We start from the raw sequence: 23,860 nt of genomic DNA on the forward strand, positions 1-23,860 counted from the left end.
TCAATCATAAAATACATTAGTGCTCTGCAGAATCTTGATGTTTGATACTGGGTTCAATCATACAATATATTAGTACTCTGCAGAATCTTGATGTTTGATACTGGGTTCAGTCATAAAATACATTAGTGCTCTGCAGAATCTTGATGTTTGATTCTGGGTTCAATCATACAATACATTAGTACTCTGCAGAATCTTGATGTTTGATACTGGGTTCAGTCATAAAATACATTAGTGCTCTGCAGAATCTTGATGTTTGATTCTGGGTTCAGTCATAAAATACATTAATACTCTGCAGAATCTTGATGTTTGATACTGGGTTCAGTCATAAAATACAGTAGTACTCTGCAGAATCTTGATGTTTGATTCTGGATTCCATCATACAGTACATTAGTACTCTGCAGAATCTTGATGTTTGATTCTGGGTGCCATCATAAAATACATTAGTACTCTGCAGAATCTTGATGTTTAATTCTGGGTTCCATCATACAGTACATTAGTACTCTGCAGAATCTTGATTTTTGATACTGGGTTCAATCATACAATACATTAGTACTCTGCAGAATCCTGATGTTTGATTCTGGGTTCCATCATACAGTACATTAGTACTCTGCAGAATCTTGATGTTTGATTTTGGGTTCCATCATACAGTACATTAGTACTCTGCAGAATCTTGATGTTTGATACTGGGTTCAGTCATAAAATACATTAGTACTCTGCAGAATCTTGATGTTTGATTCTGGGTTCCATCATACAGTACATAAGTACTCTGCAGAATCTTGATGTTTGATACTGGGTTCAATCATAAAATACATTAGTACCCTGCAGAATCTTGATGTTTGATACAGGGTTCAATCATAAAATACATTAGTGCTCTGCAGAATCTTGATGTTTGATACTGGATTCAATCATACAATACATTAGTACTCTGCAGAATCTTGATGTTTGATTCTGGGTTCCATCATACAGTACATTAGTACTCTGCAGAATCTTGATGTTTGATTCTGGGTTCAGTCATAAAATACATTAGTACTCTGCAGAATCTTGATGTTTGATACTGGGTTCAATCATAAAATACCATAGTACTCTGCAGAATCGTGATGTTTGATGCTGGGTTCAATCATAAAATACATTAGTACTCTGCAGAATCTTGATGTTTGATACTGTGTTCAATCATAAAATACATTAGTGCTCTGCAGAATCTTGATGTTTGATACTGGGTTCAATCATACAATATATTAGTACTCTGCAGAATCTTGATGTTTGATACTGGGTTCAGTCATAAAATACATTAGTGCTCTGCAGAATCTTGATGTTTGATTCTGGGTTCAATCATACAATACATTAGTACTCTGCAGAATCTTGATGTTTGATACTGGGTTCAATCATACAATATATTAGTACTCTGCAGAATCTTGATGTTTGATACTGGGTTCAGTCATAAAATACATTAGTGCTCTGCAGAATCTTGATGTTTGATTCTGGGTTCAATCATACAATACATTAGTACTCTGCAGAATCTTGATGTTTGATACTGGGTTCAGTCATAAAATACATTAGTGCTCTGCAGAATCTTGATGTTTGATTCTGGGTTCAATCATACAATACATTAGTACTCTGCAGAATCTTGATGTTTGATACTGGGTTCAATCATACAATATATTAGTACTCTGCAGAATCTTGATGTTTGATACTGGGTTCAGTCATAAAATACATTAGTGCTCTGCAGAATCTTGATGTTTGATTCTGGGTTCAATCATACAATACATTAGTACTCTGCAGAATCTTGATGTTTGATACTGGGTTCAGTCATAAAATACATTAGTGCTCTGCAGAATCTTGATGTTTGATTCTGGGTTCAGTCATAAAATACATTAATACTCTGCAGAATCTTGATGTTTGATACTGGGTTCAGTCATAAAATACAATAGTACTCTGCAGAATCTTGATGTTTGATTCTGGGTTCCATCATACAGTACATTAGTACTCTGCAGAATCTTGATGTTTGATTCTGGGTGCCATCATAAAATACATTAGTACTCTGCAGAATCTTGATGTTTAATTCTGGGTTCCATCATACAGTACATTAGTACTCTGCAGAATCTTGATTTTTGATACTGGGTTCAATCATACAATACATTAGTACTCTGCAGAATCCTGATGTTTGATTCTGGGTTCCATCATACAGTACATTAGTACTCTGCAGAATCTTGATGTTTGATTCTGGGTTCCATCATACAGTACATTAGTACTCTGCAGAATCTTGATGTTTGATACTGGGTTCAGTCATAAAATACATTAGTACTCTGCAGAATCTTGATGTTTGATTCTGGGTTCCATCATACAGTACATAAGTACTCTGCAGAATCTTGATGTTTGATACTGGGTTCAATCATAAAATACATTAGTACCCTGCAGAATCTTGATGTTTGATACAGGGTTCAATCATAAAATACATTAGTGCTCTGCAGAATCTTGATGTTTGATACTGGATTCAATCATACAATACATTAGTACTCTGCAGAATCTTGATGTTTGATTCTGGGTTCCATCATACAGTACATTAGTACTCTGCAGAATCTTGATGTTTGATTCTGGGTTCAGTCATAAAATACATTAGTACTCTGCAGAATCTTGATGTTTGATACTGGGTTCAATCATAAAATACCATAGTACTCTGCAGAATCGTGATGTTTGATGCTGGGTTCAGTCATACAATACAATAGTACTCTGCAGAGTCTTGATGTTTGATTCTGGGTTCAGTCATAAAATACATTAGTACTCTGCAGAATCTTGATGTTTGATACTGGGTTCAATCATAAAATACCATAGTACTCTGCAGAATCGTGATGTTTGATGCTGGGTTCAGTCATACAATACAATAGTACTCTACAGAGTCTTGATGTTTGATTCTGGGTTCAGTCATAAAATACATTAGTACTCTGCAGAATCTTGATGTTTGATTCTGGGTTCCATCATACAGTACATTAGTGCTCTGCAGAATTTTAATCAGTGATACTGGGTTCACCATAATTTTGTGTACATGGGAGATTTCAGTGAGTGGTGGACAGATGGGAGACACCTCTCATCTTGTGGAAAATACTCTCCCAGCTGGGAGGTTCATATGTATGTAAAACTTACCAAGTACGCTCAAGAGATCCCCACATGACAGTCTCACTTGTACAGTGGGAAGATGCAAGGTAGTTCCCAGCAACTATTTCTGATCAGATTTATGTCAGACTTTGTAGACAGTCTTACATAATGCTGATATACAACAAGTTTTATTATGAAAATGTTACTCATATGGGGGCCTCTGGTGGTCAAGTGGCCTAAGACACTTACTTTTACAGATCACCGACATCTCATCTTTTGTCCATATGGGTTCATGTCTTTGGCTCTGCCAACGTCGGTATGCGAGAAAACTTGCCAGTAGCTTCTCATGGGTTGGTGGTTCTTCTCAGGTTTTCCTGGATTCTTCCTTATATACTGGTTTCCATGTATAGCCTATTATATGCTGAAAAATGGTGTTAATGTTACAACAACAACAGTAATCATGTTATCTCGCATTTGATTGGTTGAGCTTCTTGTCACATGTGTGACTGTATTGCTGCATTGAGTTTAATCAAACTTGCTACATAGGCTAATGTCACCAAGATATTTGAGTTTTATTGCAAGCAAAACCTATGCATATTTATGAAGTGATATTGCATCAGATTGGCTGCTGTTTGTTATCACTCTAGAGATTGTAATTGATTGGATTTAGTTCAACTTGATAAGTAACAAATCTATATATAAGCAGCATATTTCATGCAAGCAAATTGAGTAAATGTGAATAAAGATTTTGTTTACACGTTTAATTTTCCAAAACAGTTAAAAATTGTAAGCATTTAGTCCAAAGCTGTCAGCATATTGCTCTATTCCTTATTTTATGATGGAACATTTAATCATTGCTGTTAGGACAAGTTAGAGATGGATAACATTTGAAATGAGTTGTACTTGATAACTGAAAGAACACTGACTCTAACAGTCATATAATTAATGCACCAAGAATTAGTCCTGGTCCGTTTGATGCATATTCAAAAGCATTGTGTATGTCTAAACTCCTGATGATCAGCTTGTTCCCTCCCCCCTCCTCCTCTGCCACTTTTACAGAAATATGGAAAATATTTATTTTTAAAAAAAACTTTAATGATAAAACCATGCCCACTTTTCCATAAATGTGCAAAATAAGATTCCTCTATGGGCTTATCATAGGAAAAATACTGTGTAATTTTGTTGATTCAGGGTGTAACAAAAATGGGTATGAAAAGTCAAAACTACTGCTCTAATCATTTATAGAAGTATTTAGAAGAAGAATCCATCAATTATTTTAATTTATTAATTTAATAATTGGTATGAAGATTAGTTTGTATGAATTGAGAAAACCTCCTCTGTATGCACGGAGTTAGCCACCTCTTCTTGTATGAACTGAGTTAGCCACGTCTGTATGAACTGACTGTTTCTATGAACTGAGTGATCCTCCTCTGTATGAACTGACTGAACCTCCTCTGTATGTACCAAGTTAGTCACCTCTTTTGATATGAACTGAGTGAGCCACCTCTTTTTGTAAAATTTCAATGTATCCTCAAGAAAATGATTAAAACAATTGTACTATTATTAGTCAGCTACCATATCTTTTCATGGGAACATAATTATAGCCTCCACTACATGCATGTATCTTGACATGAAATGGAGAACTTAATTGTCTCAGTTAAGGTAGATGACAGACTGCTAATAAGCTTTCAAATAGTCACTTGAGCTGATTTTGAACAACTTTATCATTTTGAAATCTTGAAAATGACATGATTTATAAAGCCCTATTGAAAGGAAAATGTTTGAAGCAAATCTAATAAATTTCATTTTACTAACAGGGGTGAGTGATTCATTGAATCTCTACTTGTGCAGGTATAGTTTATACTAGTGATGTTAAAAAGGTTGTATAGTTTTTTCCCCCAGGAAACTCTGTACAGAGAGAGTATGGTATTATTTGTAACAGCATCATACAAGATTGAGTTTCAGGTATGTGTACTGGTCAACCTTGGTTTGTTGACAATGATGACACATGATATGGAAAATTTATAACAATCTTAACAATCAGTTAAGTTTTAGACTGAAAGTCGCAGTACTCTGTATCTGAATTGTTTTGTTTTTACTGTACTGAAATGATTATTGGTACAGTAAAAGAGTCTCATTGGGAAATTAAACAAGTATCAAACACACACACGCACGCACGCGTGCACACACACACACACACACACACAGAGTGAGAGTTAGCAGAACCTAAAATGTTTTACTCTAGGAACTTAGGAAGAGACAGTGACCATTGCTGAGCGGTCTAAGGGTGGAGGTATGAATCATTAAGTTATGGGTATGAATCAACACAGTGGCACTTTTTTCCCCTCCTATTGAAAAATGGAGCTCTAAGATCAATTACATGAAATTGAAAACAACAAAAATGAAAACTCATGGTTCTTACAGACATGCCTGGCCAAAGGTTAGAAGAAAATGTAAAGGAGACCCTCACTTGCATGTTGTGTTTGAGGAGTATCAACTGTAATTATAGCCCCTAACAAATGTTTACATTGCACAGGGTATGTTGCACATCATACAAAATGAAATGATAGAAAAGAAGAAAAGTGTCCAAGATGAACTGTTCCGAAAAAGTTTAGTGTTATTCAGTAGTAATCAGTTCAGTTTGTTATAAGTAACCCATGTCCCTTATTCCAATCTACATGAACTTGCCCATTATAAGTAGCCTATGTCCCCAGTTCCAATTTACATGAACTTGTCCCTGTTATAAGTAGCCATGTCCCTTATTCCAATCGGCATGAACTTGCTCATTATAAGTAGCCTATGGCCCCTGTTCCAATGTACATGAACTTGCCCCTGTTATAAGTAGCCCATGTCCCTTATTCCAATCTGCATGAACTTGCCCATTATTATTAGCCTATGTCCCCAGTTCCAATTTACATGAACTTGCCCTTGTTTTAAGTAGCCCATGTCCCTTATTCCAATCTGCATGAACTTGCCCCTGTTATAAGTAGTCCATGTCCCTTATTCCAATCTACATGAACTTGCCCCTGTTATAAGTAGCCCATGTCCCTTATTCCAATCTACATGAACTTGTCCCTGTTTTAAGTAGCCCATGTCCCCTATTCCAATCTACATGAACTTGCCTGTGTTGTAAGTAGCATATGTCCCCTATTCCAATCTGCATGAACATGCCCCTGTTTGCAAGCATTTTGAATTTTGAAGAATTCTGCTAATAGGCTGGCTCTTTTAGAGTTGGTGGTGGAGGACTTTGTCAGATGAGTGATTCAACCATAGTGTGGCCATTAACATTTAACTCAAAGTTTCAATAAAACCCCAGACCACTGAGGTCGCCATAGCTATCCAGTTTACCACAGTTCTGATGAACTTTTATAAACTTGCCAGGTTACTTGTGTACTATAGAAATAACTACTGTTTATAGTTGGTCAAATGAATATAACAATATAACTATGGGAAAGCCAGATACTAAAATCAGTTTTGTATTAAAGGTCACAGGGAGCTACAGTTGCTTTTTGTTTATTTACACCTGATATATTTCTTTGCTACTCTTAATCATTCATGCACATAACTTGGGTAATTCACCAGAAAATAATAACTTACTCTAGTTCTTCTATCCATCACCAGTTTCAATGACGCATTTACAAAAATATTGTCAGAATGTAAACAACCTAAAACAGCTTAATGTTATAATTTAACTGCAGAAAAAGGAGGCTGGCTTTAACCCAGGGAAAGCATTTGAGGAGTCATATAGTGCCAATACTCGTGCAAAAGTGAGAAGTTTTGAAGTCTTCCAGCCATAGTAATGATCAACTTGATGCACTATTACATAGCACACCATATATACTCATGTACATGTAGAGTCCAGTTGCAAACAACATAGACCCTGATATACTGTTGCACATTGTGTTGGCAGATCATTGTGTTGTTCTACTGATTGCTCCTAATGAACTGTTTAGACCCAGATTTGCCACCAGAATATGCAGCAGATCTGAGTCTATGCAGTTTGTTGTTTGACTAACTTGTAAGAAAGTGTATACACAGTAGCATAAGTGAGTATATCTCCCAGTGGGGTGGCCACTACAAGAATAAACCACCATGTGATGCTTTGAAGATTTCTTGATGGTACAATATCCCAATGCATTACAAACATTCACCTGTGTAAAACATGTGCCTTTATCCAAGTGGAGTGTAACTTTTGGCACTTTGTGGATCAAGTCAGTATGGATTGCTATATTGTAGAAAACAAGTATGCAGAAATAGCAGAAGAGGTGAGATTTGTTGTACTGTAAATTCCTTATATAATTACTTGAAACATTCTTTTGACATTTAGATGTTTACATTAGACATAAGATGGTATTATAGAATGATGGATACAAATATACTGTAGTTGGTTTGCAGGCAGTAATGTCAGTACACATCTAATTTTTTTCTTCAAAAGTAAAGTTCAGTGAAGTAGTTATTTTGCTACATATATTTCAAATTTTATGAACCCAGTCTATAACAGATTCTGCTTTCAGATTGAAGAAATAGTACAGTGTAGATCATTATATCTTGAGACTACTTAAAGTGAAGCCTGTCTTATGGCTGATTGATTTACCTATTAATAGAGCAATGGATTGATCGATTGATTGATTCATGTCTAATGTCATATCATCAATCATGGCTGAGTTAGATTGTGAGCCTTCTACATCATCATTTAATGGAGTTATAGCCCCTGAGTTTCAGGCATAGTGACTTTTGTTTTTGCACAATAACTCTCTTAATTGTTACTGGATTTCATCCAAATTTAGCATTCAGCATGTTATGGATATTTTATTTTATTTTTAGTGTGTGTTGGCTTTTGTTCATGATTATATATATATATATATATATATATATATATATATATATATATATATATATATATATATATATATATATATATAAAGAATACAAATCATATGGCATATAAAAGTACTTTCAAGTGCACTGGATCCAGCACATTTGTCAGGGATTAAGATAAATGTAACAAACTGACTACGAACAGTGCAAAACTAGTATCTAACTAGCCTAAGCGCTTTTGACTCTTAATGAATCTTTTTCAAAGGCAAATACAAAACATAGACAAGACAAACAAATAAAACAGAAAAACCACTGTTTTTGCTAAACTTTACATGACTATTGACTTGTTGCAGATGCTGGAAGATATTTTATATTGACCTAGAAATTGATGAGCCATAGCAATAACTATTAGTATTTATGTACATGCAAATTATATCCTGGATATTTCATTGTTATATTTGTAATTATAGGCTATTGGGTGAATAATAGGCAAATTTAGAGAATTATTGAAAAGAAAACATGTCAGCTACAATAATAAAAATAAAATTGTCTTTTTGCAGCCGACATGTTTTCTTTTTAATAAGTTATTGTCATATAAAGTTTTGCAAAGACAACGGTTTTATGCATTTATATATATATATATGTATATATAAAGCGCTCTCCATTACGGATCACTGCCATCTCACCTCAGTCCGCGTGGGTTCTAGTCCCTTATTCGGCGAATGTGGTATGTGAGATAGCTTGTCAGTTGCTTCTCAAGGGGCGGTTCCTGGGTTCTTCCTCCACCATTATACTGACTGCCATGTATAGCCTATTGTGTGCTGAAAAATGGCATTAAACCCTACAACAACAACAACTAAAATTGAGTTCTGGATACAGTCCTAATTCTGACCTTAGAATTTTCTAGAAACAAATTTTGTTTACAGTTTGATGGAAATTTCTATTAAGATGACATTAGTGGGAATCTATATAAGATTGTTCTTAACTTTAAATTTTCTGGAAATAAACTTTTGACCCTTATCCTGGTTCGCAAATTGTGTCAGGTTTTTATATTAAGGTTAATTATATTGGAATTACTCATTCCGACCGTAATATTTGAAGTGGAAGCAGTCTTATTGTTGTGTTCAGTTTTAATTTGAAAGGATTTATTTATTTAAATCAGTCACTGTAATTACTAAGTGCTCTTTGAATTTTGGATTAAATCACTAATTTAGGATTATTGTGAATTCATTCAAAAACATTTTTGAATATATTATTGTAATACATCAAGACTGTTGGCACATTAGCACATTTGAGACTACTGGCACATCAGCACATTTAAAATCAGAATTCATTTGGAATGCCATTGGAATTCATTCAGAATGCTTTATACTTCAGTTATTGAGTTAGTACTTATAGTACTATTTGGGATTTATTCACAATACTGTAAGTTCTTTTCAAATTTTCTAGGGAATTAAATTATATTTTGAAATTTTCAAAATGTGTTAGTTTTCACTTTTTTCTTTAACTTAGTTTCAAACCATAGAGTAGTAGTAGACAATCTTCTGCAACATTGATTGATGGAGTTATAGCCCCTTATTGTCAGATCCACTCTTTGTCCTGCAATATAAATAATTTGATTATTACTGTATTTGAACCAAATTTGGTCTGTTACTTGATACTTATAATGCCTTGCCTGAATTTAATTGTCAACCATCTGCATTTTACTATAGCAGGGTTTAAAGCCCCAGATTGTCAGACACACCCACTTTTCCACCCAGTATCTTCCTTAATTAGTATTGGATTTCAACCAGATTTGGTATGCTGCTTGATATCGTTGAAACCTGAGCAGAGTTTGATTGTCATCCATCTACATGATCATTTAGCATAGTTCTAGCCCTTGATTTTCAGAAATGACAACCTTTATCCTACACGATCAATGCTTTTTTTATTCGATTCAACCAAATTTGGTATGCTGTTTGGTGTTGATGAGATGTTGGCTGTGTTTGGTTGTTAGCATTCTGCATCATTGTTTCCTGGAGCATAGTCCCTGATTTTCAACCCACCCACCTTTATTTTTTTCTAATAGCTCCCATAATTATTACTGACTTTGAGCCAAATTTAGTATGCAGCTCAATTTCATAAGACCTTGACAGAGTTTAATTGTCAGTGTTCTGCATTGTTTCATAGCCCTTCATTTTCAAACATCATTCATTTCTGCTCAGTATTTATTATTGGACTTCATTACAGTTATATTGGCAGCATGATATTGATGAAGATAGTGAAAAATGGAGGACATCAATTCCAGGAATTAGCTTAATTTGAGGTAGTTGAAACTAGATTAACTAATTTAATCTGTCCGAATAACTTCATGGACATTTTGTTAAATGGTCACTTTGACCTATTTGAGGATCAGGTCAATGTTACCAACACTGTCTGGTTGTTTTGTTAGAAAATGCACTTTCTAAAGATAATTTTGAAACAGGTATTAGCTCTTTTGTTTTACTATTTGCTTTTTGTGTATGGGTTTTTAGTTCTACTCATCATAGACCAGAAGAGCTTGTAGGATGGTCTTTTGTCTGTCATACGTCATCTATCTTCTGACATCTGTCTGTCCATAAGCTAAAGTTTGTTATCACTATTTCTCCAAAACTAATGGAGGATTGTCCTGAAATTTTACATACACATTCATCCCATGGTCTAGTTATACGTCAAAATGGTGCTGCTCACACATTCAATATGGCCAGCATGGTGACCATCTTGAAAATCTGATATCACTTCGTCTCTTGAATGGGTGGTCATGTCAGCATGGTGTTTCCACTAAAAGAATACTTGAGATGTCCAATTGGTCCTAAATAGAAATGGTGGCCATCTGACATCCAGTATAGCCACCACAGCAGCCATCTTGAAAATCCTGTTATCCCTACTACTCCTGATTGGTCATCTCATAATGGGTATTCACTAAAAGACTTATTATGATGTAGACTTGGTCCTAAAGAAAAATGGTGCTGATCTGATATCCAGTAAGGCCATTATCACAACCATTTTGAAGATCTTGTTATTGCTACTCCATCTGAATGGATGGTTATATGAACATGACGTTTTCACTGAAAGACATATTAGGATGTCTAGTTAGGTGGCGCTATACAGTTTCGCATTTTGCATAGGGTTAGGAATTTAAAGAAAAAGAATGTCCCCGGCTTTCCTCACTGGTTATACTGGCTATTTAAAAAAGACCTTGTATATCTTAGGTATATTGCAAAGAACCTTTAATTCCCTTTATTTTGGTGTATGATTGATGGGTGTACTATGGGTTATAGAGTATACAGCTTGGCCTTACTTCAAATGTGCACCTTTCAAAAAAGTGCTAGCTCTACTTGGTCATTTTCACTTCCTGAACTTCAGAGGTCAATTGTATAAAAAAGAGCCGATAACTTTTTTTACATTTTATATATTTGGTAATTCATTCATTGCACTTTCAGAAGCTGGTATTGTCTAGTCTGGCAAAATTCATTTTCCCTATTTTAATAGCTGCTATGTATAGTGTACTTTAGACTAATTCAGACTGATTTTTTAACACAAGGGAGCAGTCATTTTAGTTAGCAGTGTGCTTAAATCATGTAAAATTTCCAAAAGTACAATATCCAAAAGAAATATCATCCACATTACATTAATGTAGCATAGAGGTATGCAAACATTCTCTCCACTGTGCATGTTTTAAATGCGAACTACTTCACCTTACATACGTCACTCTCTCAAAAGTACATATTATCTGGTGAGCGCCACCTTAGTCTCAAATGAAAATGATGCTGATCTGAGTCCAGTCTTTTTATTGCCACATTGATGGTCATATCACCATAGGGTTTTCACTAAAAGATTACTTAAGCTGTCTAGTTGGCCCTAAAAAAGAATTGTCTGATCAAGTATGGCCACCATGGCAGCCATCTTGAAAGCCTTTTTATTGCAACTTCTGAACAGAAAGCTGTATTGATGTTATTTTGTTTTTTCACCAATAGACTCTTATGATGACCAAATGGTCCTTCATGAACATGGTGCCATTCTGATGTCCATTATGGCTGCTACACAGTGGCCATCCTGAACATTTTATTATTTCTTCTCCTGATTGGATGGTCATATCAACATGAGCTTTTTGCTTTAAAAAACTCGTACACGAAAATTGTGCTGATCTGATGTCTAATAAGGCTGTCACATAGCCATCTAAAACACTTTTTTTTTTACTCCTGCTAAACATAAAGTCATGGGGTTTTCACCAAAAGACTAATTATGTATGTTTGGTCCTAACTGAAAATGGTGCTGATTTGGGTTCAAATATGCCTGCCACAGTGGCAAGCTTGGTAATCTTGTTATTACTTCATCTCCTGAATAAATAGTCATATCATCATGGGGTTTTCACTAAAAGACACCATATAAATAGTGCTGATCTGATCTCCAGTATGTGGTCATCTTGATCTTTTTGTAGCTACTCCTCTTAAAGGCAAAGTTGTTTTGACATGGGTTTTCACCAGAAGAGTTGGTATTGTGTTGTCTGCTTAGTCCAAAATAAAATGATTCACCCTCAGTATGGCCACCATGGTGGCTATCTTGAATATATTTTTTGGCCTTGTGGACAAAACTTTGTGGATAGCTTGTACTTTATGTACTTTAGCTAGGAAAGAAGTATGTTGTGTTAAAGTCATAAAGTCAAAGGTCAAGATAACTGTAACTGCAAGTAGAAAATGTTTTTTTGTAAAAAAAAAACATTACTTGTACAGAACAGACCAGGACCAAAATTTGTAACTTGTGCTTGAAATAAGGAACAAGCCTGTTGATTTTAGGGTCAAGGTCACTTTGACTTGAGAATAAAAATGATTTCTGCACACTAACATTAGTTTTTACATCACAGATCTGGACCAAACTTCACGGATGGTTTGCACTCAGTGTAAGGAATAAATCTGTTTTGGGTCAAAAGGTCAAAGGACATAGTTACTTTAACTGCAGGAGGAAAAATGGTTTCTGCACAGTAACATTAGTTGTAAACTACACAGAGCAAATTCATTTGGGTCCATGGAAGAAAGCCTATTGATTTGAGGGTCAAAAGGTTAGAGGTCAAGGCCACAACAACTGAAAGAAGACAATGGTTTTGCACCAGAACATTTTTTTCTTCAGATCAGATCTAGACCAAATTTAGTAGATGGCTTGCACATCAATTCAGGAAGAAGACTATGGATTTTGAAGTAAAAAGGTCAAAGATCAAAGTATCTGTGACTGAAAGAAGAAAAATTGTTTCTGCAGATATAAACATGTAAGTGCAGTCTTGATGTGTACAAATGTTAAAGGTTACTTTGAGCAGTAAAGTTAAAACCTAAGGTTTATATGCTGAAAATTTCATGAGAGTTACTGAATTGAGAAATATTGAAGTTAGGACTGTTTGAATTTTTATCGTTTACCTCCAGTATTAACAGTGACCTAGAGTATGGTTTTGAAATTAAAATGGAGCCTCATCATGCAGGGCTGCTGATTGAAAGCCTGCAAAATTCAGGTTGAACAAAGTGCACTTATATCAGATACAGATAGTATCATACACACATGCTTCTTAAAAGTATCAAAACAATCCTGGAGTATTGCTAATAGCCAAGAAGAGGGATCATAACAAGGGTTTAATTACAGCTGTATGTTTGTGGCTATAAACACCAGATAAGATAGATATAATGTGTCAGTGTGGGAAATGTCTTGGCAAGCTCACACTTAGAGAAACATAATTACTTATGTACCATAATTAAATTCATTATTGAGAGATTCGGAGGTAATAGATGATTATACATCATTGTATGCTTCTGTTTTGTACTATATTGAATTTTAAGGGTAAATAGATAGTACTTTTTATTTTGCTTGTCTACCTTATTGCTTTGTGCATGAAACTAAATAGTACTATTCCTATGAAACAAACAAATAAATTCTTGTTGTAAACTCTATTACCATATATACTCACTTATAAGACAAGACCAACTGCAAACTGCACAGATCCAGATCTGTGTCACATAATGCACTGGCAGATCTAGTTTTGTGCAGTTTGTTAGTGGTAATCAGTAGAACAAATACATAGACCATAATCTGCATGCACATTATGATCAGCAGATCAGGATCTTTGTTGTTTGTAATTTGACTCAATTTATAAGCAAGTATATATGGTATTTTACATCTCTTGCTCTTTAATTTCTGCCAGTTTAAGCCAATGTACACTCAACAGCTTAGATGTTGATATGGTATAGGTGTTCATCATAAGCAAAGATATTGATGAAAATAAGTTAATATATTTTTATTAAAAAAATCATAGTTTTTAGCTCACTTAGCCTTAAGTCCAAGAGAGTTCATAGCATGGCCCTGCATCTGTCCATCATGCATCCATCCATCAACAATTTCCTGTTACCACTCTGGAGTCCATAATTCTGATCTGATTTTAATCAAACTTGGAATATGGGTTGATATCTTCAAAATCTTTGACGAGTTTGATAGGGAGTAATAGCCTTGCATATAAATGGAGTCATCTTGCATCTGATTGGCTAACTGTTTTACTACTCAGGATGCCATTTGCTTAAAATATCATCAAGATTTTGGATGGATTTGATAAGTGAGGTCCAAGCATAGTGATGAGATATTCTTGCATTCTCTTTGCTGAACTTGATACCATTCTAGAGGCCATATTTCCAATCTGATTTTTATCAAACATGGAATATATATGATCATGTGATCAAGATAACAGATTTGTTGGATAATGAGTGATATTCATGCATATTGAAGAGTTGATCATGCATCTTGCTGACTGGGCTTCATACTCGTTCTGCGGGCCACATTTCTGATCTGATTTTGATTATACTTTTAATGTGTGCTTATCATCAAGATCTTCTATAAGTTTGATAATGAGTGAGATGCACACATATTAAGCACTTGATTTTGTGTCTCACTGGCTTTGCTTAGTACTACTTTGGAAGCCACATTCTGATCCAGTTTAAAATATTAGCTTGTATCACTGAAATTTTGGATGGGTTTGATAATGAGTGAGATCCACACATAGTTTTCCTTGTATTTTACTTTGTTCTGAAACAGCACATTTTGCAACCTTGCCTTGCCTGGGAACAACCCAGATAATTTTATAATCAAACAGTTTCTTTTACTTTTTTAACCTCCTTTTACATGGTTCTGATTTTCATTGCTGGTTCTTAATAGCTAATCAAAACAGAAAATATAATTTTTAAACCTGTTTTGATAATTGTAAGAAAGATACCTATATACTGTACAGTGTTTTTTTTAACTGACATAAAATTGGTGATTGTGGTCAAACACAAGTGATTTTAAAATTTGCTACTGATATTTTTGCATTTGCAGATCTAGATCTGTTGTTTGTAATGTGGTAAATTTTTATAAGATGTATTTTTATGATGATAATCTGAAATGGCTTAATTGCGAAAATGTCTAAGGAACCAAAATTTCCACCATATGGTATATGTAGATATATGCCATTGATATTGACTAACAAGTCAAGTTGTTAGCAAACAACAGATCTGATCTACTGTTGCATAATGTGCTAGTAAATCATGGTCTGTGTTGTTTTTCTACTGATTACTCCTAACAAACTCCATAGATCCAGATCTGCCGGTGCTTTAACCAACAGTAGATCTGGGTCTGTACTGTCAGTAGTTGAAAGCAATTTAAGTAGTAGGTATGTGTAGTAGGTGTATTGATAGTGCAATTTCAGTATCTCTGTTAATATTTTCATAAGTTAAACTTAAGGGAATAAAAAAGTTATTAATTCAGAATTTGTATTGTATTTTATCATAAGGTATTATAATAAATAATGGCACCTTCAAGTTTTAGAAACTTAAAAGAGGCCAGATAAAGTAAGAGAAAAACTGCTTGGTTATGAAACTGTACCATGCCTTTTTAAGACCAGGTCTTCTTGCAAAGTGGCACAGCTTGGTGACAGAACAGTGCATAGCATGACAGTTTGAATCAGCATATGTTACTTTATTGGTGACAATCACCTAGGTGTTGGCACTTCAGACCTCAAAGCTGTGACAAGGTTTAAGTGTAATACAGTTTCCTACCTAACCATCATTAATAATACTATTGGTTGATGGTTCTGGAGAATCTTCTCTTAACTGACATATGGGTATAATGAGCAATACATATCCTTAATTAGTAGACAATATGATGGCTATAATAAGCAATACAAACTTTAATTAGTAGTTAAAATGATCCTGCCATGGTATGCAGCAGGTTGTACAGGATAGCCTATCTTTGGAGCGTCACTGAAGCAGGAGATGTATTTTCCTGTTCATTTTCTCACACTAAATTGACAATACAGTTACATTTGTCATGAGGGAAAATTACACTTTCTCTCAAACAAAAAATGGTCTCTCAAGAAAGGGGATGTCTCATCAGTGGTCAAGACATTTTATAATAGACTGCATGCAAACATGAAGAAAAAAAATATCATTAATGACAGGTAGTTTCCAGAAATTGTGGTCTTAGAATTTACATTCTCATGATCTTAGATGCCATTATAATTCATTATTTTGTAATGAATCTATTAGATTCGACATGTAAAGTGTACACATACAGTATGACATGCTGAATTACCGTTCATTGGTAGGGTTAAAATGTGGTGAAATGCTCCCACAAGCAGTAGCTGCTGGGTGTTTTTCTTAATAGTCTTTATTGCAGTGGCAAATCTAAAATGGACCTTTAAATCTCTTAAATTAGGGCCTTATGGTACTTGATAAAGTCGGCAGGGCCTGCTGCTGCTGATGATGATGATGAAGATGATGATGAAAATGAGGATAATGATAATAATGATGATGATAATAATAGTAATAATAACAATAATAATAACTTTATTGAAGGAGGGTAACTCAGTTTTAATATAATATTCTCCCCTGAGGCTCACAGGATGAACAAAACTATTGGAAATACAAGGGAAAAAAATGAAAAATAGTCAAGAATGCTCAAATAAATTAAGTATAAAAGCACAAATTGTATACAAAATGCATTAAAAGAATAAATTGGAGTGCATGTATTTCAATATTTACAATGAAAACTGCCTAGTGAGAAAGGAGTCATTTGTTTTTGTTTTGAACTCATTTACATTTATTTCTGATCTAATTGCTTTGGAGAGTTCATCCAATAAAGTAACGGAGAAGTAATTACGCAAACTACTTTTGAAAAGTATTTGTTTTTTAAAATGGTCTTTGTGGTGGTTATTGGTAATCAATTTCAATTTAGGTCCATAGTTTTGTTCTTTTGACTTAAAACGAAACATACCTTGGAAATATTGTGGACAAGGTTCATTCTTAACTTTTTGAATCTTAATGTGGATGTTTGGTAGGCTAATCTGTTTTCAGTCATTTCAGTTTGAGAATTGCTTTCTGGATGGTGTATCATAGGATTATTATTGCTACCATTTCTTGAAGTTTGTGGATTTGTTGAAATCAGTTGTATTTCCCCAGATTTGTGCAGCAGTATTCCAAAAGATGAAGAAGGAATGCATTGTAAAATAATTTATAATAGTTGAGTGGTAAATAGCATATACCTCTATAAAAGACAAATTCTTTGTTTACTTAACAAAAAAACATTTCACTTGCTTACAACATTCTAAATTCTTATCAACATAATCTCCAAAATGTTTTTCTGTGTCAACATTTTCAGTTTCATTATTGATTCTCAAAAGCTCAAGATTTGGATTTCTGTTCACTCTGATTATTGAAGATATACAGTTCAAGATTTGGATTTCTATTCACTGGTAATCTTTGCATAGTTTATGCAACATTGCCTTGGTGTTTAGGGGATTGTTAAGTTATTCATTGAGCACCAATATTCAACTTGGTATTAGCATTAGACTCAGACTTAACAGCATATTGTTAAGTTTTTTAATGTTGTACATACAGCATTAAGTAATATGAATAATATAGGCATTAAAATAGATCCCTGTGGAACTCCATTGTTGGTGATCATCAGCTCTGATTTAATGTTACCAATAACAGCTTGTTGACTTATGTCCAACAGATATAATTTAAACGATGAGAGCGATTAGTGAGAATATTTGTACTTGTAAAGTTTGCTTGAAAGTATCTTATAGTCAACTAAGTCAGAAGCCTTAAAGTCAAGGTATACCATTCCAACCAATTCTCTGTTGTCTGTTACAAGCAGCCATTCATTAATGAGTTTAGTTAGAGCAGACTCACAGGAGTGGTTTCATCTAAATCCAGACTGGGATGGATGAATTAAATGTTACTTTGACAGGTAACCATAGAGATGTTTGGAATCACATCTTTCAAACAGTTGAGTTATGGTTGGTAGGATAGATGTTGGTTTATAATTATCTGGGTTTGATTTTGAACCCATTTTATAAACAGGCATAACCTTCGCTGCTTCCAGTTGAGATGGGAAGATTCTCTTAGCAATGCTTTGATTGATTATATAGGTAAGAGATGGAGCAGTAATATCAGCACATTTGTTTTAGATGACTCGACCTATTTGGCCCAATTCAGCCGATTTCTTAAAATTTAATTTTTTCAATTCACTTACTACATTGGCACATGACATCACTGAAATTGTGAATTGTACATTTTCAGGATCTTTTTACTTATAAGTTTTTATTTTTTACATTAGTGTCAGAGATATTGGAATTCATACTTGTTACATTGATGAATAGCTCATTAAATCTGTTAACAATATTATAGACATCATCAGTTATTATCCCATCAATTATTAGTTGATTTGGGATCTTACTGTTTCTATTTTGAGTAAAATCATTCAGAACTTTCAACGTTTCATTTACATTTTCTGCCATTTCAACAGATATTTAATAGATATTTCTTTTAGCAGACTGAATCTTAGCTTTTAATCTGTTATGCCAGAGTTTGTTGTTGTGCCAAACCTTGATTTGAAAATATTCTTTTTTTCTCTCTGGCTTTATTGATTTCTGTTGTAAGTCATCAAGTTTCTGGGGGTGTTTCACTCTTTTTTCTTTTAGAGGTGTATGTAGATCTAACACAGAATCTGTAGGAGATAACCTTATGCTTTGCTTGATATACATCATTACTGTTTACTTTGTAATACAAATTGGATAATGATCACTTACTGATAAGTAAGGGACATCTACTTAAATGATAATTGCTGGTTTATTTCTTTAGACATGATCAGTTGGTATACTTCATGTTTCCATGACTCTAGTAGGTGAGGTAACTAGTTGAGATAACCCAAAAGATTCAGTCATGCTTATCTATCTTGCATTCTTATAACTTCAATAGTCTAAGTTGAAATTTCCCATCACAGTAGCTTCTAGAGCATGATCTGGCGCTATGTCAAATTCAGTTTCACACTTCTCTATCCAACAGTTAGGTGAATCAGGTGGCCTATTAATATAACATATCTAGTATTGACCTTGATTATGCAAGACAGACTTGTATCCATGTTGTCTCTGGTTGACTGATCTCAAGGTTTTTTCTTCATTAATAGGTAGCCTGGCTAATTGTATATACAATTATCCTGGCCAGTTAATAATATCGTCCATTGGTCAGTATGTCCATCTGTCCATCCATTCAGCCATTCATCCCTCAATGATATGGTTTATTCAAGATAAATTTACTTACCAGTGGAATGATTGGATTTGTAACGAGATTTAGTATTAGATAGATGAGACGTTTTGAGAGTTTGCTTTCTGTGTCAGGATTTATTCATGCATTGCCTCACATTGTCAAATCTCCTAAGATTTCCACAGAATAACTTTACAAAAGATTGTTGATTTGGCATGCAGCTTTATAATGATTCACCTTTGATTGAGTTTAATTTCCACCATTCTGCAGAATCACGTACAGGAATTATGCCATATGATTGCCTGTCCTGATTACTTTGTTTTCCACATTGTTACTTTACTAAGATTTCAGTCAGCATATAGCTCTTTATTAACAATACCGTAATTGAGTTCAGTTCCAGTATTCCATGACTTTATTTACAGGAGTTATGCCCCCTAACTATCCTCCTAACATTTCAACAGCATTACTTTGTGAAGGGTTGTTAGATTTTGACCTCCTTGTTGAGGAGGCCTTAAACGAGTTCATTTCCACAACATGTTTTAGAAGAGTATGGTCTTTGGATTCCCATCCTCTTAACTTTATTTTCTATCAAGTTACTTTATATGGGTGTTAAGGATTCCTGGATTTAAACCAAATTAAAGACACACAGACCTTGAATAAATGATAGTGTCTCACAAATTGATAAGAGTTATGGCTCCTGATTATTGATATTCCTGGCTTTAATTTATGTAGCACTACCTTACCTTGGATTGTTGGTTTACAGCCATATTTCGGCACGAAGCTTGACAGGACCTTGGATGAGTAGGAATTCCAGCATTGTCATTTAAAGGATTCATGGCTGATAACAAGATCTCTTCTCCTAAACATTCATCATCTTCAATCTTAGGTTTCCCAAAACAAGTCCTGCTGTTTGAACCCTGCCAGACAAGCGGGGCCCTTTACAATGCACCTATCATGAATAGCTCTGGTTATTTTTTTTATTATTACACATTTGAGGTATTTAAGCCTTATATTCTCATTATTTATTTTAGCACACATGGGCAGTCTCAAAACCTTAAAATCTATGTAATACCTGTTTTGATACTAACATGATCTCTGCATCATTGATCTGTTAGGAGAACCAGAAAATAAAAGTTAATGTGAAAAATATTCAGTTCTGTATTTAGCCTTAGTAAAGTTTAAGAATGTCACAATCTTGGGACTCTGAGCTTGAGTTTTATATTTAGATACTTTCAGGATAACGATGTGAGGATTTGGTCTCATCTGAAATGTTTATAAACATGATTTGTCTTCTGTGGGTCAAATATCAGTTTTTTCATATATGGATCATTGATGCTCTCATCACTGAACTTTGATTGTTATTTGGCACATTATCATCCTGAAAGATTCGAAATTGCAATTGAGATTTGTGGGTGAAAGATAAAGTTCAGTGTCGAAGATCAACATTCATTTTGTCAAAGATGTGTAATAAATTGTTGGTTTTCAAAGCATCATTAGCATTTAGCCAAACATTTCAGACTTTTTTTAAATGAAAATATCTCATGTGCTCAGGAAATGTTGCTAGCATATTAAGGGCATGTTGACAAACATTTAGTTATGTTCTTGTATGCTTCCTTTTCAGTGTGGAGTGGACGTGAACAAGACCAACTCCTATGATCAAACAGCACTGGACATTGTCAACAAGTTAACAGCAAACCGAGCTGCTAAAGAAATCAAACAGTTACTGAAAGGTAAGGTTTGTTGTGATACATTCAACACATCTGTATTCTTTGAGAGGAGACCATCAAATTATTTCAGAAGAAATCCACAGTTATCCCCACATCATACCGAGGAGTTTCATTCTTAAAAGTTAGGTTAATGCATTTGTTAGTCTGTTCTGCCTGTGGTTGTTTTCGTCTTTTTATTTCATCTACAAGTTTCCTCACAGTTGCATGGGAGAATTATGGTGATTTCATGCAAGGATGTACCATAATGCGTTGTCGGAACAGGTAAATGGTTGTTGTAATTGTTATATAAGTGAACTTTTTTCTAACAGCTGCCAGGAACTCTTTTTATCTATATAGATTGTTTGTCTCACTTAAAGTGTCACCATTTTATTATATTTGAATGTTGATTATTCACTGCTGTAGCATCAGAAATACAAATATTTCAGACTATTTCATTAATTGGAGATATTAAAGATGATATGATTTGTGTTCCCATTTTGGTTTTTGTTTGTATGTTGTCTTGATTGACGTGTTATATGCATGACAGTTGGATGACATCACATCATTGTAATGCACATGTGACAATTCAGATTCTGTGTTTGTATTGAAATCAAAGCAATGATCTGATGGAATACAGATAGGAATTATTTCCTGCTTGCAGAACAAATGGGTGAGAAAAATTAAGAAGGGGTTGCATCAGACTGTGATAGTAAGCACAAAGATAATTCTTAGTACCAACCCCATCATGCATATATTTTGACAACATTATTAGATAGATGGTCATACTGGCACAGGACTTTCACCAAAAGACTTCTGATAATGTCTATATGGTCCTATATGAGTATGGTGTCAGTCTTACACCTAATGCAGCCACCATGGTGGTCATCTTGAAGATATTATTATATATCAGGAATATTTGATGTTAGAAAGAAGAAAGGGTCTTTTCTTTGACTCTTCAGTCAGTAGAGTGTCATGACTTTGAGGGAGGTGCAGGGCATTTGTGTTGTATAAACACTTCTTAGCATTGGGGACTTTTTTCAGATAGGAAGCTTGATATGACTAGAGATTAAAATCAGCATGATGTAGAAGTTACAAGTTTAGTCACAGCTTTTTGCACTCTATCTCATGAAGAGCAAAACATTTGTATCAGTCTCTGATGCTGATTGGTGAGATAGACTTGTTTTTGAAGACACAGGAATCTGTCTTGATAATGTAAAAGTTAGGTCTAAGTAACGAAACTTTATTGATAAAACTCAGCATCCATGGCATAGATGTGAATTTGCCTACAGTTATATTTATGCAGGTAAACTAGTTTTAAGGTGATTGAAACAGTGCAAGTGCAAAGTTACAGGCTCATGTTTGAGAGAGTTGTTGGTGGAAAGTACTTAAAGGCGAGGAAGTGTTGCAGAAGTAATAATTATTTGGAGCCAATGGTTTGATTGAGAGAGATTGAGATTGTAGAAGTCTTTATTTTTACCATACAGATTAGTAACAGTTACTTTTATTTATTTTTCCATTAAATTTGTACTCCACACTCCTGTGGTTAGTAACCATTATATATATATATATATATATATATATATATATATATATATATATATATATATATATATATATATATATATTTCTGGTTATGTTCATGCTGTACTGGCCTTGATAGATTTTATTCAAGCTTTTCGTTTACTTAAATTACCTACTGTATACTTTCACTTATAAGTCAAATTCATCTGCAAACTGCACAGACCCATATCTGCCTTCACATAATGCACCAGCAGATCTGGGTCTGGGCAGTTTGTTAGGAGTGATCAGTCAAACATATTCTGATATGCAGGTGCATTATTCTGTGGCAAAACAGGTTCTTTGTTGTTTGCAGTTTCACTTGACTAATAAGCAAGTTCATATGGTGAATTTCCTACACCCCTTGATGGTTTCTGTTCATACATTGGATCTCTTATTTTAGATCATTGACAGTGCATTCAGTGACAATCACTTGTCATTTATGACCTTGAGTCAAGTACTAGTAATATTAGTTGTAGGGTTTAGAATTGCAGAACATCTTGAACATATAGCCTTCTGAATAAACATGTACGTGAGATACTGAACAACAAAAGATAAAACGATAATGATGTTAAAGTTCTGTTAAGTATACATAAAGGTAAAAAAAAAATTAAATCCTTAAAAAATATGGTGACCTTGAGACAAGGAAGATTCGCTGTGAGGGTTTTGTTAAAGTTATTAATTTGCTTAAACCTACTGATGGATTTTGTTTATACTTGGGATATCTTATTATGAAAGAGACAGTTAATTATAAAATGCAACATGGCTATGCGATTGGATTGATGTGGGTCTAACATTCTTGCTATTTATTTTACCAGTATAGCTTCAGTTATCTCATTCCTTGTTATTTTGGAAGACAATGACATTTTTATACCATATATATTGTAAATGAATATTAAAAAGTGGAGCTTGAATCTTGTATTTCACACCGATTTGTTTATTGAGTACTTCGTGAACTATGGCAGTAGCTGAAGAGGTGCCTGTTTATATATACCAACAGTAACACTGTAAGGTGAATGAAGCAATAGATCCTTTCATTTCATCACTCTCCCTATCAATTCTTGTGAATGTAGATCATTATAAAAGCAAAAACATTGGTGAAATTGGCAAATGTTTGTT

General features: G+C 34.2%; 1 protein-coding gene across 3 annotated transcripts in view; it reads left to right on the plus strand.

Annotated features, from left to right (window-relative positions):
* The window catches only part of LOC149803803 (uncharacterized), a 363,874-nt gene that overhangs the window by 129,191 nt on the left and 210,823 nt on the right, over window positions 1-23,860 (plus strand). For 2 of the 3 annotated variants that reach the window (XM_089953611.1, XM_089953612.1), the window contains exon 8: window positions 21,100-21,208. In XM_089953611.1, coding sequence (XP_089809737.1) covers window positions 21,100-21,208 — 109 coding nt within the window. Of the gene's footprint in view, window positions 1-7,257; window positions 7,356-21,099; window positions 21,209-23,860 lie in introns of those variants that run through there. The other variant, XM_089953613.1, reaches the window with a different exon arrangement.

The sequence above is a fragment of the Sinohyriopsis cumingii genome, chromosome 3, assembly GCF_028554795.1.
Source record: "Sinohyriopsis cumingii isolate HCF-2022 chromosome 3, ASM2855479v2, whole genome shotgun sequence".
In the NCBI taxonomy this organism is placed as follows: domain Eukaryota; kingdom Metazoa; phylum Mollusca; class Bivalvia; order Unionida; family Unionidae; genus Sinohyriopsis; species Sinohyriopsis cumingii.